Source organism: Microtus pennsylvanicus, chromosome 1 (assembly GCF_037038515.1).
Source record: "Microtus pennsylvanicus isolate mMicPen1 chromosome 1, mMicPen1.hap1, whole genome shotgun sequence".
NCBI lineage: Eukaryota > Metazoa > Chordata > Mammalia > Rodentia > Cricetidae > Microtus > Microtus pennsylvanicus.
This window is the reverse complement of record NC_134579.1, coordinates 62214397-62233109: the sequence shown is the minus strand read 5'-3', so window position 1 is coordinate 62233109 and position 18713 is coordinate 62214397. Positions and strand designations below refer to the sequence as shown.

At 49.1% G+C, this 18713-nt stretch overlaps 3 protein-coding genes across 3 annotated transcripts in view; all 3 read left to right on the top strand.

Annotated features, from left to right (window-relative positions):
* Positions 1–489: 489 nt before the first annotated feature.
* LOC142842293 (uncharacterized) lies at positions 490–7076 on the top strand. The gene is made up of 3 exons (XM_075959189.1): positions 490–2784; positions 5173–5260; positions 6979–7076. Exons 1-3 carry the CDS (start codon positions 490–492, stop codon positions 7074–7076), a joined length of 2481 nt encoding a protein of 826 aa, XP_075815304.1.
* A 254-nt stretch (positions 7077–7330) lies between these two features.
* On the top strand, positions 7331–8906 carry LOC142841414 (uncharacterized). Its single transcript, XM_075958564.1, has 2 exons — positions 7331–8690; positions 8750–8906. Exons 1-2 carry the CDS (start codon positions 7456–7458, stop codon positions 8904–8906), a joined length of 1392 nt encoding a protein of 463 aa, XP_075814679.1. The 5' UTR covers positions 7331–7455.
* A 964-nt stretch (positions 8907–9870) lies between these two features.
* Positions 9871–18713, top strand: part of Muc4 (mucin 4, cell surface associated) — a 24601-nt gene continuing 15758 nt past the window's right edge. The window contains exons 1-7 of the mRNA XM_075966425.1: positions 9871–11761; positions 11951–12088; positions 13395–13534; positions 14317–14481; positions 15404–15559; positions 16216–16346; positions 17791–17879. Coding sequence (XP_075822540.1) covers positions 9907–11761; positions 11951–12088; positions 13395–13534; positions 14317–14481; positions 15404–15559; positions 16216–16346; positions 17791–17879 — 2674 coding nt within the window. The 5' untranslated portion in view covers positions 9871–9906. The remainder of the gene's footprint in view (positions 11762–11950; positions 12089–13394; positions 13535–14316; positions 14482–15403; positions 15560–16215; positions 16347–17790; positions 17880–18713) is intronic.

The window sequence follows — 18713 nt, the reverse complement described above, 5'->3', positions numbered from 1 at the left end:
ATTATCCAAAGCTCTTCAGGGACTGCCACAGAAACCTCAGTGACATCTTCACCACAGGAACTTTCAACACTGTCAGTTCCCATCACCTCTAGTCAGGAATTGTCAACCTCTTCTCACAATGACCACACGGAGAGCATTGTTACCAGCAGCCCACCTCAAAATCCCCTCACAGAGGTGTCCTCATCAACTCATTCATCTTCCCCAAGGGGACCCACTGTGACACACGAGGAGTCCCAGAGAACTCCCACTCATGGAGAAACAACCCCTGTGTATGCTCACACCAGGAGCAGTTCACCTCTAACTTTGCCCTCTACTGAAACCCCCTCAGTAGACACAGGGCACACAACTGCGGTAGTTACTCCAAGTTCTCCATCTGCTGCCACACAGTTCTCAATGACATCTTCACTACAGGAACTGTCCACTGTGTCAGCACCCATCACTTCCACTCAGGAACTGACAACATCTTCTCAGACTCTACACACTGGAAGCATGGACACGAGCAGCACACATCAGATCACACTCACAGAGGTGACCTCATCGATGTTTTCAACTTCTTCATTTGGCTCACCTCCTGCACAGACAGCGATCCAAGGGACATCATCTCCAGGGAAAACAGCAAGCTTGTCTTCTTCTGTGATCGGCACAAGCCCAACCTCATCAGAGGTGCCGACAGCAGCACTCTCTACAGACTCCAACTCAGGAAATACAGAAACCACATCTCCAACAGTTTCTCAAAGTTCCACACTTGTCAATACTGATGTCTCAATGACACATTCACCAAGAGTCCTGTCTACGACCAAAACACCCATCACCATGACTCAGGAACTGACAACATCTTCTCAGACTCTGCACACTGAAAACATGGGGACCACCAGCACACCTCAAACCACACTCACAGAGGTGACCACATCAAGATTTTCAACTTCCCCAAGTGGTTCAACTCCTGCACAGACACTGTCCCATGGGACATCATCTCCAGCTGAAACAACTAATCTTTTCACTACCACCATCCTCAACACAAACTCAACCATGTCAGAGGAGCCAACAACAGCATTCTCTACAGAGTCCTCCTCAGGAAATACAGGGACCACATCTCCAACAGTTTCTCCAAGTTCCACACCTGTCAATACTGATGTGTCAATAACAAGTTCCACAAATGTCTTGTCAGTGGTAACAACACCCATCACTGCTACTGAGGCTTCTCAGAACCTCCACACTGGAAGCATGGAGACCAGCAGCACACCTCAAATTACACTTACAATGGTGACCACATCAAGTTTTTCTCCTTCCCCAAGTGGCTCACCTCCTGCACAGACAGCGTCCCAAGGAACATCAACTCCAAAAGAAACAACCAACCACTCCACCTCCAGTGTTACCAACACCGAACCAACCATATCAGAGGTGTCAACGGCAGCATTCTCTACAGATTCCACCTCAGGAAATACTGAGAACACATCGCCAACTTCTTCTCAAAGTTCCTTACCTGTCAATACTGATGGCTTAACGACGAATTCACGAACTGTCCCGTCAACAGTGACATCACCTATCACCGCTACTGGAGAATTGTCAACATCTCAGAATGACCTCCATGGTAGCATAGAGACCAGCAGCACAGCTCAAACCACACTCAATGAGGTGACCACATCATCTCTCTTACCTTCCCCAAGTGGCTCAACTGCAGCAGAGACAGTGTCCCTTGGGATTTCCTCTTCAGATGAAACAACTGTCCCCTCCAGTTCTACTGTCATCAACACAATATCAACCTCATCAGAGGTGCCCTCCGTGGCACCCTCTACAGAATCTGCTCCTGGAAGTACATCTCCGGACGTTATCCAAAGCTCTTCAGGGACTGCCACAGAAACCTCAGTGACATCTTCACCACAGGAACTTTCAACACTGTCAGTTCCCATCACCTCTAGTCAGAAATTTTCAACCTCTTCTCACAATGACCACACTGAGAGCATTGTGACCAGCAGCCCACCTCAAAATCCCCTCACAGAGGTGTCCTCATCAACTCATTCATCTTCCCCTAGGGGACCCACTGTGACACAAGCAGAGTTCCAGAGAACTCCCACTCCTGGAGACACAACCTCTGTGTATGCTTCCACCATGGGCAGTTCACCTCCAAGTTTGCCCTCTACTGAAACCCCCTCAGTAGACACATGGCACACAACTGCGGTAGTTACTCCAAGTTCTCCATCTGCTGCCACACAGTTCTCAATGACATCTTCACCACAGGAACTGTCCACTGTGTCAGCACCCATCACTTCCACTCAGGAACTGAAAACATCTTCTCAGACTCTGCACACTGAAACCATGAGGACCAGCAGCACACCTCATACCACACTCACAGAGGTGACCACATCAACTTTTCCACCTTTCATAAGTGGCTCACCTCCTGCAGAGACAGCGTCCCAAGGCACATCATCTCCAGAAGAAACAACCAACTTATTCACCTCCATCACAACCAATACTAAAACAACCATATCAGAGGCTTCAACAGCACCGTTATCTATAGAATCCACCTCAGGAAATACAGGAATCACATCCCCAAGAGCTTCTCAAAGTTCTATACCTGTTAATACTGATGTGTCAATGACGAATTCACCAAATGTCCTGTCAACAGTCACAACACCCATCACTGCTACTCAGGAATTGTCAACATCTTCTCAGAACCTTCACACTGAAACTATGGAGACCAGCAGCACACCTCGAACCACACTCACAGAGGTGACCACATCAAGTTTTTCAACTTCCACAAATGGCTCAACTCCTGCACAGACAGTATCCCAAGCATTATCATCTCCAGAAGAAAATACGAACCTCTCCACCTCCACTGCCTCCAACACCAAACCAACCATCTCAGAGGTGCCAATGGCAGCATTCTCTACAGATTCCACCTCAGGAAATACTGAGACCACAACACCAACTTTTTCTCAAAGTTCCATACCTGTCAGTACTGATGGCTTAACGACGAATTCACGAACTGTCCTGTCAACAGTGACATCACTTATCACCAGTACTGGGGAATTGTCAACATCTCAGAATGACTTGCCTGGTAGCATAGAGACCAGCAGCACAGCTCAAACCACAGTCTCCGGGGTGACCACATCATCTCTCTTACCTTCCCCCAGTGGCTCAACTTCAGCAGAGACTGTTTCCCATGGGATTTTCTCTTCAGATGAAACACCCGTCTCCTCCAGTTCTACTGTCACCAACACATTCCCAACCACATCAGAAGTGCCCTCCGTGGCACCCTCTACAGAATCTGCTCATGGAAGTACATCTCCGGACATTATCCAAAGCTCTTCAGGGACTGCCACAGAAGCCTCAGTTACATCTTCACCACAGGAACTTTCAACACTGTCAGTTCCCATCACCTCTAGTCAGGAATTGTCAACATCTTCTCACAATGACCACACGGAGAGCATTGGGACCAGCAGCCCACCTCAAAATCCCATAACAGAGGTGTCCACACCAACTCATTCATCTTCCCCTAGGGGACCCACTGTGACACACGAGGAGTCCCAGAGAACTCCCACTCATGGAGACACAACCTCTGTGTATGCTGACACTGGGAACAGTTCACCTCCAAGTTTGCCCTCCACTGAAACCCCCTCAGTAGACACAGGGCACACAACTGCAGTAGTTACTCCAAGTTCTCCATCTGCTGCCACACAGTTCTCAGTGACATCTTCACCACAGGAACTGTCCACTGTGTCAGCACCCATCACTTCCACTCAGGAACTGACAACATCTTCTCAGACTCTGCACACTGGAAGCATGGACACCAGCCGCACACATCAGATCACACACACTGAGGTGACCTCATCGATGTTTTCAACTTCCCCACGTGGCTCAACTTCTGCCCATACAGTGTCCCAACTGACATCATCTCCAGGGCAAACAGCCAGCTTGTCTTCTACTGTGATCGGCACAAGTCCAACGTCATCAGAGGTGCCGACAGCAGCACTCTCTACAGACTCCAACTCAGGAAATACAGAAACCACATCTCCAAAGGTTTCTCAAAGTTCCACACTTGTCAATACTGATGTCTCAATGACACATTCACCAAGAGTCCCGTCTACGACCAAAACACCCATCACCATGACTCAGGAACTGACAACATCTTCTCAGACTCTGCACACTGAAAACATGGGGACCACCAGCACACCTCAGACCACACTTACAGAGGTGACCACATCAAGTTTTTTTCTTTCCCCAAGTGGTTCAACTCCTGCACACACAGTATCCCAAGCGCTACCATCTCCAGAAGAAACTATGAACCCCTACAATTCCAGTACCTCCAAAAACAAACCAACAATATCAGAGGTGTCAAAGGCAGCATTCTCTACAGATTCCACCTCAGGAAATACTGAGAACACATCGCCAACTTTTTCTCAAAGTTCCGTACATGTCAATACTGATGGCTTAACGATGAATTCACCAAATGTCATTTCAACAGTGACATCACCTATGAGCGCTACTGGAGAATTGTCAACATCTCAGAATGACCTTCCTGGGAGCAGCACAGAGACCAGCAGCACAACGCAAACCACACTCAATGAGGTGACCACATCAAGTTTTTCAACTTCCCCAAGTGACTCAACTGCAGGAGAGACAGTGTCCCATGGGATTTCTTCTACAAGTGAAATAACTGTCCCCACCAGTTCTGCTGTCATCAACACAATACCAACGGCATCAGAGGTGCCCACCACAGCCCCCTCTACAGACTCTGCTCCTGGAAGCACAGCTCCAGTCACTATCCGAACCTCTTCAGTTACTGCCACAGAAGCCTCAGTGACATCTTCACCACAGGAACTTTCAACAGTGTCAGTTCCCATCACCTCTAGTCAGGAATTGTCAGCAACTTCTCACAATGACCACACTGAGAGCATTGTTACCAGCAGCCCACCTCAAAATCCCATAACAGAGGTGTCCTCATCAACTCATTCATCTTCCCCTAGGGGACCCACTGTGACACACGAGGAGTCCCAGAGTCCTCCCACTCATGGAGAAACAACCTCTGTGTATGATCACAACAGGAGCAGTTCACCAACAAGTTTGCCCTCCACTGAAACCCCCTCAGTAGACACAGGGCACACAACTGCGGTAGTTACTCCAAGTTCTCCATCTGCTGCCACACAGTTCTCAATGACATCTTCACCACAGGAACTGTCCACTGTGTCAGCACCCATCACTTCCACTCAGGAACTGAAAACATCTTCTCAGACTCTACACACTGAAAGCATGGAGACCGGTAGCAAACCTCAAACCACCCTCACAGATATGACCACATCAACTTTCCTACCTTTGACAAGTGCTTCACCTCCTGCACAGACAGTGACCCAAGGGACATCATCTCCAGAAGTAACAACTAACCACTCCACTTCTAGTGTCACCAACACCAAACCAACCATATCAGGGGTTCCAACAATACCATTATCTACAGATTCCACCTCAGGAAATACAGGAATCACATTGTCAACGGTTTCTCAAAGTACTATACTTGTCAATACTGACGTGTCAACGACGAATTCACCAAATGTCCTGTCAACAGTCACAACACCCATCACTTCCACTCAGGAATTGCCAACACCTTCTCAGAACCTCCACACTGAAACTATGGAGACCAGCAGCACACCTATAACCACACTCACAGAGGTGACCACATCAAGTTTTTTTCCATCCCCAAGTAATTCAACTCCTGCACAGACACTGTCCTATGGGACATCATCTCCAGCTGAAACAACTAATCTTTTCACTACCACCATCATCAACACAAACTCAACCATGTCAGAGGAGCCAACAACAGCATTCTCTACAGAGTCCTCCTCAGGAAATACAGGGACCACATCGCCAACAGTTTCTCCAAGTTCCACACCTGTCAATACTGATGTGTCAATAACAAGTTCCACAAATGTCTTGTCAATGGTAACAACACCCATCACTGCTACTGAGGCTTCTCAGAACCTCCACACTGGAAGCATGGAGACCAGCAGCACACCTCAAATTACACTTACAATGGTGACCACATCAAGTTTTTCTTCTTCCCCAAGTGGCTCACCTCCTGCACAGACAGCGTCCCAAGGGACATCAACTCCAGAAGAAACAACCAACCACTCCACCTCCAGTGTCACCAACACCAAACCAACCATATCAGAGGTGTCAATGGAAGCATTCTCTACAGATTCTACCTCAGGAAATACTGAGAATACATCGCCAACTTTTTCTCAAAGTTCCGTACATGTCAATACTGATGGCTTAACGATGAATTCACCAAATGTCCTGTCAACAGTGAAATCACCTATGAGCACTACTGGAGAATTGTCAACATCTCAGAATGACCTCCCTGGGAGCACAGAGACCAGCAGCACAACGCAAACCACACTCACAGAGGTGACCACATCAAGTTTTTCAACTTCCCCAAGTGGCTCAACTGCAGGAGAGACAGTGTCCCATGGGATTTCTTCTACAAGTGAAATAACTGTCCCCTCCAGTTCTACTGTCATCAACACAATACCAACGGCATCAGAGGTGCCCACCACAGCCCCCTCTACAGACTCTGCTCCTGGAAGCACAGCTCCAGTCACTATCCGAACCTCTTCAGTTACTGCCACAGAAGCCTCAGTGACATCTTCACCACAGGAACTTTCAACAGTGTCAGTTCCCATCACCTCTAGTCAGGAATTGTCAGCATCTTCTCACAATGACCGCACTGAGAGCATTGGGACCAGCAGCCCACCTCAAAATCTCATAACAGAGGTGTCCACATCAACTCATTCATCTTCCCCTAGGGGACCCACTGTGACACACGAGGAGTCCCAGAGAACTCCCACTCATGGAGAAACAACCCCTGTGTATGATCACACCAGGAGCAGTTCACCAACAAGTTTGCCCTCCACTGAAACCCCCTCAGTAGACACAGGGCACACAACTGCGGTAGTTACTCCAAGTTCTCCATCTGCTGCCACACAGTTCTCAATGACATCTTCACCACGGGAACTGTCCACTGTGTCAACACCCATCACTTCCACTCAGGAACTGAAAACATCTTCTCAGACTCTGCACACTGAAAGCATGGAGACCGGTAGCAAACCTCAAACCACCCTCACAGATATGACCACATCAACTTTCCTACCTTTGACAAGTGCTTCACCTCCTGCACAGACAGTGACCCAAGGGACATCATCTCCAGAAGTAACAACTAACCACTCCACTTCTAGTGTCACCAACACCAAACCAACCATATCAGGGGTTCCAACAATACCATTATCTACAGATTCCACCTCAGGAAATACAGGAATCACATTGTCAACGGTTTCTCAAAGTACTATACTTGTCAATACTGACGTGTCAACGACGAATTCACCAAATGTCCTGTCAACAGTCACAACACCCATCACTTCCACTCAGGAATTGCCAACACCTTCTCAGAACCTCCACACTGAAACTATGGAGACCAGCAGCACACCTATAACCACACTCACAGAGGTGACCACATCAAGTTTTTTTCCATCCCCAAGTAATTCAACTCCTGCACAGACACTGTCCTATGGGACATCATCTCCAGCTGAAACAACTAATCTTTTCACTACCACCATCATCAACACAAACTCAACCATGTCAGAGGAGCCAACAACAGCATTCTCTACAGAGTCCTCCTCAGGAAATACAGGGACCACATCGCCAACAGTTTCTCCAAGTTCCACACCTGTCAATACTGATGTGTCAATAACAAGTTCCACAAATGTCTTGTCAATGGTAACAACACCCATCACTGCTACTGAGGCTTCTCAGAACCTCCACACTGGAAGCATGGAGACCAGCAGCACACCTCAAATTACACTTACAATGGTGACCACATCAAGTTTTTCTTCTTCCCCAAGTGGCTCACCTCCTGCACAGACAGCGTCCCAAGGGACATCAACTCCAGAAGAAACAACCAACCACTCCACCTCCAGTGTCACCAACACCAAACCAACCATATCAGAGGTGTCAATGGAAGCATTCTCTACAGATTCCACCTCAGGAAATACTGAGAACACATCGCCAACTTCTTCTCAAAGTTCCTTACCTGTCAATACTGATGGCTTAACAACAAATTCACCAAATGTTAGTTCAACAGTGACATCACCTATCACTGCTACTGGGGAATTGTCAACATCTCAGAATGACCTCCCTGGGAGCACAGAGACCAGCAGCACAGCTCAAACCACACTCATGGAGGTGACCTCATCATCTCTCTTACCTTCCCCAAGTGGCTCAACTGCAGGAGAGACGGTGTCCCATGCGATTTCCTCTTCAGATGAAACACCCGTCTCCTCCAGTTCTACTGTCATCAACACAATATCAACCACATCAGAGGTGCCCACCACAGCCCCCTCTACAGACTCTGCTCCTGGAAGCACAGCTTTAGTCACTATCCGAACCTCTTCAGTTACTGCCACAGAAGCCTCAGTGACATCTTCACCACAGGAACTTTCAACACTGTCAGTTCCCATCACCTCTAGTCAGGAATTGTCAGCATCTTCTCACAATGACCGCACTGAGAGCATTGTGACCAGCAGCCCACCTCAAAATTCCATAACAGAGGTGTCCACACCAACTCATTCATCTTCCCCAAGGGGACCTCCTGTGACACAAGCAGAGTCCCAGAGAACTCCTACTCCTGGAGACACAACCTCTGTGTATGCTGACACCGGGAACAGTTCACCTCTAACTTTACCCTCTACTGAAACCCCCTCAGTAGACGCAGCGCACACAACTGCTGTAGTTACTCCAAGTTCTCCATCTGCTGCCACACAGTTCTCAATGACATCTTCACCACAGGAACTGTCCACTGTGTCAACACCCATCACTTCCACTCAGGAACTGACAACATCTTCTCAGACTCTGCACACTGAAACCATGAGGACCAGCAGCACACCTCATACCACACTCACAGAGGTGACCACATCAACTTTTCCACCTTTCATAAGTGGCTCACCTCCTGTACAGACAGCATCCCAAGGGACATCAACTCCAGGGGAAACAACCAACTTATTCACCTCCATCATCACCAATACCAAAACAACCATATCAGAGGCTTCAACAGCACCGTTATCTATAGAATCCACCTCAGGAAATACAGGAATCACATCCCCAAGAGCTTCTCAAAGTTCTATACCTGTTAATACTGATGTGTCAATGACGAATTCACCAAATGTCCTGTCAACAGTCACAACACCCATCACTGCTACTCAGGAATTGTCAACATCTTCTCAGAACCTTCACACTGAAACTATGGCGACCAGCAGCACACCTCGAACCACACTCACAGAGGTGACCACATCAAGTTTTTCAACTTTCCCAAATGGCTCAACTCCTGCACAGACAGTATCCCAAGCATTATCATCTCCAGAAGAAAATACGAACCTCTCCACCTCCACTGCCTCCAACACCAAACCAACCATCTCAGAGGTGCCAATGGCAGCATTCTCTACAGATTCCACCTCAGGAAATACTGAGACCACAACACCAACTTTTTCTCAAAGTTCCATACCTGTCAGTACTGATGGCTTAACGACGAATTCACGAACTGTCCTGTCAACAGTGACATCACTTATCACCAGTACTGGGGAATTGTCAACATCTCAGAATGACTTGCCTGGTAGCATAGAGACCAGCAGCACAGCTCAAACCACACTCAATGAGGTGACCACATCATCTCTCTTACCTTCCCCCAGTGGCTCAACTGCAGCAGAGACGGTGTCACATTGGATTTCCTCTCCAGATGAAACAACTGTCCCCTCCAGTTCTACTGTCACCAACACATTCCCAACCACATCAGAGGTGCCCACCACGGGACCCTCTACAGAATATTCTCTCTCACTTTCCCCCAGTGGCTCAACTGCAGCAGAGACCATGTCCCATGGGATTTCCTCTCCAGATGAAACACCCGTCCCCTCCAGTTCTACTGTCATCAACAAAATCCCAACCACATCAGAGGTGCCTACCACGGCACCCTCTACAGGATCTGTTCCTGGAAGCACAGCTCCAGACATTATCCAAAGCTCTTCAGAGATTACCACAGAAGCTTCAGTTACATCTTCACCACAGGAACTTTCAACAGTGTCAGTTCCCACCACCTCTAGTCAGGAATTGTCAGCCTCTTCTCACAATGACCACACGGAGAGCATTGTGACCAGCAGCCCACCTCAAAATCCCATAACAGAGGTGTCCTCATCAACTCATTCATCTTCCCCTAGGGGACCCACTGTGACACAAGCAGAGTCCCAGAGAACTCCTACTCCTGGAGACACAACCTCTGTGTATGCTTCCACCATGGGCAGTTCACCTCCAAGAATGCCCTCTACTGAAACCCCCTCAGTAGACGCAGGGCACACAACTGCTGTAGTTACTCCAAGTTCTCCATCTGCTGCCACACAGTTCTCAGTGACATCTTCACCACAGGAACTGTCCACTGTGTCAACACCCATCACTTCCACTCAGGAACTGACCTCATCTCAGACTCTGCACACTGGAAGCATGGACACCAGCCGCACACATCAAATCACACACACTGAGGTGACCACATCGATGTTTTCAACTTCCCCACGTGGCTCAACTTCTGCCCATACAGTGTCCCAACTGACATCATCTCCAGGGCAAACAGCCAGCTTGTCTTCTACTGTGATCAACACAAGTCCAACGTCATCAGAGGTGCCGACAGCAGCACTCTCTACAGACTCCAACTCAGGAAATACAGAAACCACATCTCCAACAGTTTCTCAAAGTTCCACACTTGTCAATACTGATATCTCAATGACACATTCACCAAGAGTCCTGTCTACAATCACAACACCCATCACCATGACTCAGGAACTGACAACATCTTCTCAGACTCTGCACACTGAAAACATGGGGACCAGCAGCACACCTCAAACCACACTCACTGAGATGACCACATCAACTTTTTCAACCACCCCACATGGCTCAAGTTCTGAACAGACAGTGTCTCACAGGCCATCATCTCCAAATGACACAAACAACCTATCCACTTCCAGTATTATCCATACAAATGCAACCATGTCAGAGATGCCATTGGCATCAGTCTCTACAGTCTCTAGCTCAGGAAATACTGGAACCAAATCTCCAACAGTTCCTCACAGTTCCACATCTGTCATGACCAACATCTCAGTGACAAGCTCAGCAAATGTCCTGTCAACGGTGACCACCCCCATCACCTATACTCACGAATATTCACCATCTTCTCAGAGCATCCACAACGGAAGCACGGAGACCGGCAGCACACCTCACACCACCCTCACAGAGGTCACGCCATCATCTCTTTCCTTCTCCCCGAGTGTACCCACTCCGACACAGACAGTTTCTCAGGGAACATCCTCCTCCGGCAAAATAACTACTCCATCTGCTTCCAGCAGGAGTAACCCACCTCGAACTACACCAGACATATCAACCTCTCCAGACTTCACCTCAGGAAACGCAGGGCCTACATCTGCACACGTCACCAGAAGCCTCAGTATTGCCACATCAAGAGTTCCAAACACAACTCTAGCCGGAAAACCAACAATCCTAGCCCACAGCACCTCTACGCGGCCGTCATCTACATATTCTCGGAGTTCCCGGACAACCAGCATGGCGTCTTCCACCACATCTCAAACCAGCATCCTCACAAAGCCGACCACAGAAAACCACTCATCCTCTTCACCTGGCCCCACTGCGACAGACACCCCTTCCCATGGGACATCTTCCTCAGGTGAGTCAGCTGAGGTGAGGCTCCCACGGTGAATGACGACTAGCCCCTCCTCTCCTTCTGTCCTGTTTGCGTATACATGGAGGCAGTGACTGTTGACCAGTATATAAACAAACATTTCAGCTGTCTCTCCCAGCTCCTCATTTTCTGTGACGTAAAAACCACTCTTGTCTTCTTTTCCTATATTTCCAGGAATGACCACAAGCTCCCCGAAGACAGACAGTGCCAAAGGCACATCACTCTCTACTACTTCCTTGACCCTTACCACGCCCAGCACAACCCCAACCTCCAGGTCAACAGTGCCCCCAATCCCCACTTTACCAGAGCAGGGTGAGTGATGCCCGTAAGACATTCCCTCTCTGCTTTCTACCCGAGCCAGACTTCAAGACTGCACAGACTTTCTCGCTGTGATTGCGAGACTGGATTTGCCAGTTTAGGTCCTTCTGTGTTGTTGAGGGATCCAGTTCTTTGGGTTTCTACTCTGTCCCATCCAGGCCACGAATGAACCACCTTCCCCCACTTGTATTTCCTCTAGAGGGATGATGACTGAGTGTTTAGGACCACTTGGTTACAGTCTCGGCTCTCCGGGATCAGAGATTACAGGGAACAACACCAAAGCTGGGTGCTGAGGGTGATTTTGTGCATTGTATTGGCTGGGAGATGGAGACGGGGGAGTGAGCAGGGGACCGATAAACTGTTCTGTAGATGAAAGGCCAGGATACCAGGTACAAGCCTGTAAGCAATGTGAGAATAGGATCAAGGTGGACAGGAGACTTCCGGATGGGAGCTGGGGAAGGGGGAGCACCTCAGATAGGTTGGATGGTCTGAGCAGCTAGAATACAGCCGCGGGAGTGAAAAGATAGTCCTCGTGTTGAATGGGGGTAGGAGCTCTAAGCATTGGGATTGCCAGGAGTAAGAGTGAAGAGTGGGGGGGGGTCTAAGGACTCTAAGGAGTCTGGTGTGTGCAAAAACCTTGTGGTTGAGGCAACCAGGAAGGATCTAGATTTGCACAGTGATGGCTGGTATGGATAAATTTGGGAGGGTCAAGCAAGGGGTCAGTGAGGAATCCGAGAGCTATGTAGAGACTCTGAGCTAAGCCAATCAAGGCCAAGCCAGGGTCCTAATGAGTTGATGCTACGGTATAGAGTGAGGTCCACTTGAAAAATACCTAGGACAAGGTCCCAAGCTGGAATCCAAAGATGTAAGGGTGGCCTAGAGTAATTTTGGGGCTGGGGGGGGGGTGTTTCTTCAGATTTATCTGGAGAAATACCATTTCAGGAAACAAGGGCCATTTTATGAAAAGGCCTTTAAATGACTGTTCTTTGTGGTCTCAAAGTTTCATCTTTTCGCCCTTGGGCAGTTCTGACTTCTCCATCAGAGCGTACAGTTGACACCCTCGTGGCAGGGCCATTAAGTCAGGTTGTCCTCAGCTGAGGAATGAGAAGGGTCCCAGCTGAGAATATACAAGGAGGATGTGCTAGCTATGCGTGGAGCAGCAAAGAGTCAGGGCCTAGGGGCGCTTTCAGAAAGAGGGCCGAGGTAAGCAGCAGATGAGGGAAAACTCCCTGGGGATCTTTCTGAACCTGAAGAAGCAAAGGCCCGCAAGGGTGCTGTTCTCTCCTTTGTCCTGGTCTAGGCATTCCCCTCTTCCCCTACGGGACAAGCCCTGAAGTTGGAGACCACCGGTTGTTTGCCAGGACAGTGGATTTTACCTCGCCCCTCTTCAAGATCCAGATTGGCTTCCCTCTCGGCTCCTCTCTTCGGGATTCCTTCTACGTGAGTCTCCAGCTGAAGCCCTTGTTTTAAGTCTGTGGCCTGTGTTATCCGGGCCCTGTATCTCCCCCAGGCATGGAGACGGCCGTGACTGAGCAGAAGGGAGAATAGGAGTCACCTTTGCTGCACAACACCTCCATCGCTTCTTTTATAACAATTTCTAGTTGGGGAAGGCTGAATGAAGTCATGCCTCCCTGCCCGTCTGGGCAAAACTGTCCTCTCCCTAGTAAGAAGAGATCACAGTTATTTAACAAGTTTTTTGTTTTGTTTTGTTTTTGTTTTTTTCATGAGGAATAAGCTATGCTTGGGAACTTGGTTGGTTTACCTCATTTTCATTTCTTGTGATTACTTCCTGATTCTCTGGGAATGGTGATAGGCTCCACTTGCCCTCAGGGAGAGGAGTAGTAACACCCAACTGAGAGGTCAACACAGTACTGGGAGGAGGACATTGACTCCTTTGTCCTCTTCTGCCTCTTCCCAAGCTTTAAGGGTGAGGCTTACCAAGAAGCTTTGCTCTGACAATGGCTGGGCTACCCCACTGAAGCAGGACACCATCCACTACTTTGGACGATCTGAAACTGTCCTGATAGGGATGAGTATTTGTAAGGTGCTTAGGTAACAAGTTCTCCTAGAAGGCGAGAAGTGGACGAGGAGACCATCAAGGTTGACACCTCTCACCCTCTGCACAGAGGGGCACTGGGGGGGAGCACGCTTCTGAGAAGCTGGCCCTTAGATGGGGATAACTCTTCCTTCAACAATCCCTAACCGAGAACCCTTGTGTTCAGTTCACAGATAATGGCCAGATCATTTTTCCAGAGTCAGACTACAGCATCTTCTCCTACCCCAACCCACCTCAAGGAGGCTTCACAGGAATGGAAAAGGTGGCCATGGTGGCCCCATTCTGGGATGATGCTGACTTCTCTAGCTCCAGGGGAACCATATTCTACCAGGTGGGTCATTCAAAGCCTTGACAGTCAGGAGTTCCAGCATTCTGTCTGGAGAGATTAAGGGCAGTGGAAGGGCATTGCATCACAGCCTCGGCTTGTGTGGGAAGCCACCGAAGCTTAAATACAGGGTAGGGAGGAAGCCAAGAAAGAATGCTAAAGAGACCCTGGAACACCCTACTCCAACCATGCGGAGGCCTGCAGGGGGCAGGGATGGAGCTGTAGAGGGTCTGTCTTAATGAGTCTGAGCCAAACAGACCCCCCTCTCCATTTCTGAGTTAAGTTAATAATTCCAGTCTGTCAAAGTATGTAGCATCGGCTGCCATAGCAAGTGTGTTTGTGTGCCTGCCGTTGACAAGGAACTACCTAGGTTCCAAAGATGGAAAGGCATCTTTAGGAGTTATGAGCTAGACACAGGAATGTAGAATTTGACACACGTCGCCATATCATCCAAGTCAGTTTGAGCTAAGAGATGTATCTGTTCAATTCTAGAAGGTTTAACTTTCTAAGGTAGGGACTCTCTAGCTCACATGCCCCAGATTTTCCTGCAGCCTAAATTTAAATTGATCTTAAAGTCCAAAGACTTGTGGAAACGATGTACAAGCCACGGGCACTGAAGTGAACAGCATCCCCAAGCAGGAAGCAGGTACCCCTTAGGGCTCTGGTTCTCAACATTCCCTAGTGCTCCAGCCCTTTAATACAGTTTTTTATGCTGTGGTGACCCCAACCGTTAAATCATTTTTGTTGGTACTTCATAATTGTAATTTTGCTACTGTTATAAATTGTAATGCAGATATCTGATATGTGACCCCTTTGAAAGGGTTGTTCAAACTCCAAAGGGATTGAGACTCCCAGGTTGAGAACCACTGCCTTATGGGAACTGAATGGGACTCTGAATTCCTTGCTTGTGCCTACTTTCCTTTTCTAGGAGTACAACACACTTCATGATGAAAACAATGAGCTCATCCGGAAGGTGGAGACTTTGATTCGTGAGTTCACAAGTGATTGGAGCTACAAAGCCAAGTGGACATTGAAAGTCACCTGGTTCAACGTTCCTGCCTATCCTGCCCAGTGGAACTATGGGGTGAGTGGACCATGGGTGCTGGCTCCCTGTGAGCCTGGTGGGAGCCAGACATCCCAGTAGGCTCCTAGGGAGCCTCCCTGACTGGAGGAAAGACTGCTGGCTATAGCTAGCCCCTGAAAGCACGGTCTATGAGTACTCACAGCAGGCAGAAACCTTGACTGCATTTACAGGCAGAAATGTCTGTGGGCTGACAAGGTCATGTGACTTACACAAGTCAGCTCCCTTCACTAGAGTGAAGTATCAGCACATGGCGCTCAGCAAACAGTTCACTGACTACCTGGGACAGGTCCTCTATACCACAAGGGAGAGACAAGGAGGCCTTTGTCAGCTCTGCTGTCTCCTCCAACCTCTCAGGTTCCTGTAGCTCTCTCTTAAAACACCACCTTCTAATGGGATTGCAACCCAGAGCCCTTTATTTCCTTTCCCTGCAAAAGAGTCACAAGGAAGGAGAACTGGCCACTCTAAGTGCTTCTATACCTAAGATAATTGATGCTCTGATCACAGCAAACTTGCCTGCAAGTCCAGCCCAGGTGGACCAGGGACAGGTGACAGGCCTGTGTCTGGCCAGGGGCGTGGGGGCACCAGGGTGTGGGGCACCAGCGAGGAACCTCCAGACCTCTCATAGATGTCTCTATTTGTCTCTCGCCGACTTCCAGACCAATACCTACCAAGCCATCCTCTCCACAGATGGAAGCAGTTCCTACGCCCTGTTTCTCTACCAGAGTGGTGGGATGCGCTGGGATGTGACCCAAAGTCTGAGCAACAGAGTCGTCATGGGCTTCTCCAGGTAGGACAGGATCAGCTAGCTGTCAGCATTGAACTGTGAGAGATAAAGGCTCCCTGCTCACACTCCTGTCCGATCCTTGAAGATGCAGCTTCTTAGTGAAAATCACCCCCTCCCCCCACACACACACACATTCATCCTGCCATCCCAAGACCTGTGCACTGGAGCCTTTCAACCTTTGACCTTTCTGATTTCCACTGACCTTAGCTGGCTTTTCAGGTAATAGCGGCTCATTACTCCTATTACATCACATACTCTATTTATTTATTTATTTATCTATTTATTTATTTAATTTGTGATCACAGCCACCGACAATAGCTGACCAGTATCCTATAATATAAGACCGTTCATTGTCCTCTAGGCAAGAAAACTTAGGTTCAAGCAGAATTTCAAAGTGGCAAAGCGGGCATCTGAACACAGACATGCAAGTTTGGAATCTGTGATTCCTGGCGCTCTACAGCTTAGCAAGAGAAGGCACCGAGTAGAGAGGCCATGGCTAGCTGTAGTGTGAGCTCCTACACAGGAAGGCGCCGCAGTCTCTGAGGCAACAGCTCCCAACCCCTGCCTGTGAGGCAATCAGTTGTGATGGCCATGCATCGTGGGCTTGCAGTAACTGCCACAGACGGTTTTCTGTTCCACCGGGGTGTGTCCAGGCTGCCCTACAAGCGCATGGCTTGGACTGGCTTTTGGCGGGCAATGGAAGAAGGAAAGTGTGTCATTACCCAGGGAGCTGGCAATTTCACACCATCTTCGGTGTCCCCACCAGAGATGTCAGATGGAGAATTTGTCCTCCAGCCTGTGAGACAGCAGAGCACTCTCTGTGGGCATGCCCCTACGCTAGCACCATGGCTGTTGCTGCTTGCCTCCTTCCGTTCTGGATCCACACTGATGGTGAAGGTGGCGGGATCTCTCCACTCAGATCCGAGGGCTTTGCAAATGTCTCGACACTGGAACTTTACAAAGCTGTGGCGTGGTTGCAAACGACATCTCTGTCACCCAGATAGAAAACCCCAAAGTCAGACATGTTAAATTACCATGACCACCAAGCTAGTGAGTGCCCAAGTCGAGCTGGCAGTGATTGCCTGGCTTCAGAGACTGGCCTTGAGCCATCCTTTGCAGTACGCTCTCAGAGAGCTTCAAGGGAAACAAAGGGAAATATGGCCTCAGCTCTGTTGCTTTCACAGCCGCTGTGTCCTGAGTGAGCCCACTGTCACTGATCAGATGTGGGGTGAAGCAGAGGCTCCCCACCCCCACCCATCCTCTCTTCCTCCTCAGCGCTGGGGCTTGTGACTCAGTCTGGCTGCCCACCTGACTGAGCACGGGCTACCAGCTGCTGACGGGGGCTAGCCGGAGTGACTGACAGACTAAATGTGTGGGTGGTTTTCAGCTGAGAGCAAAGAGCCTGAGTGTGACACCCAGGCCTGAGAGTCTTTCCCTTTGCCTGCAGTGGAGATGGGTATTTTGAAAACAGCCCGCTGATACTCCGGCCAGCAATGGAGAAGTACCGTCCAGATCGATTCCTGAATTCCAAATTAGGTAAAAGTGCCACCCAGCTGTATGAGCTGGCCCCAGTCCTCCCTTGCCCACTACTCTATAGCCATGGCAGTCCTAGACCGCCGTCGCTCTCTGCCACCCAGAGAGCGTCCTGCACAGGCCGACCACCTACAGGTGCATCCACAGTTGGCATCCTCTAGGCAACAATTTCTTTTCACGCCCTCAGCCCCTGTAAGTCCCCTTCCTTGGGAGAGCCAAACCCTGGATGTCTGTCAGTGGGCATTCAGGTTCTTGTGTGAGGACAAGGGTATTGCAGGTAGGGAGTTAGGATGAGCATCTAAATGTCCCATTCCAGCGCTGGAATGAAATCCTTGTGGAGATTGACCAGGAGGAGTTCCAAAAGGCTGACATTCACTTAATCAACATTTATCGAACACCTATTATATGCCAGGCAGTGGGTTAATAGAAAAATGAAAGGAGAAGGTGAGAAAGGTCAGCCACACTGGCTCTCCACAAGCATTCTCTGTGGGAGAGACCCTAGTGGCCAGAGGCAAGTGTCCGTGGCTCTTTCTTTGTGACTCAGTGTAATAGAGAGAGGCTCCAAAGGGGAAGAAAGGCCAGCTTCCAAACTGTGATGGCAAAGAGGGCATGCTAGCACTGGGGAGAAGTCAGCCATGTAGATTTTTTTTTTCGAGACAGAGTTTCTTTGTGTTGCTTTGAAGTCTGTTCTGGAACTCACTCTGCAGACCAGGCTGGCCTCAAATTCACAGAGATCCGCCTGCCTCTGCCTCCCGAGTGCTGATATTAAAGGTGTGCGCCACAATTGCCCGGCACCATGTAGATCTTGAAGCATGAATTCAGGTCTGATTGATCTGG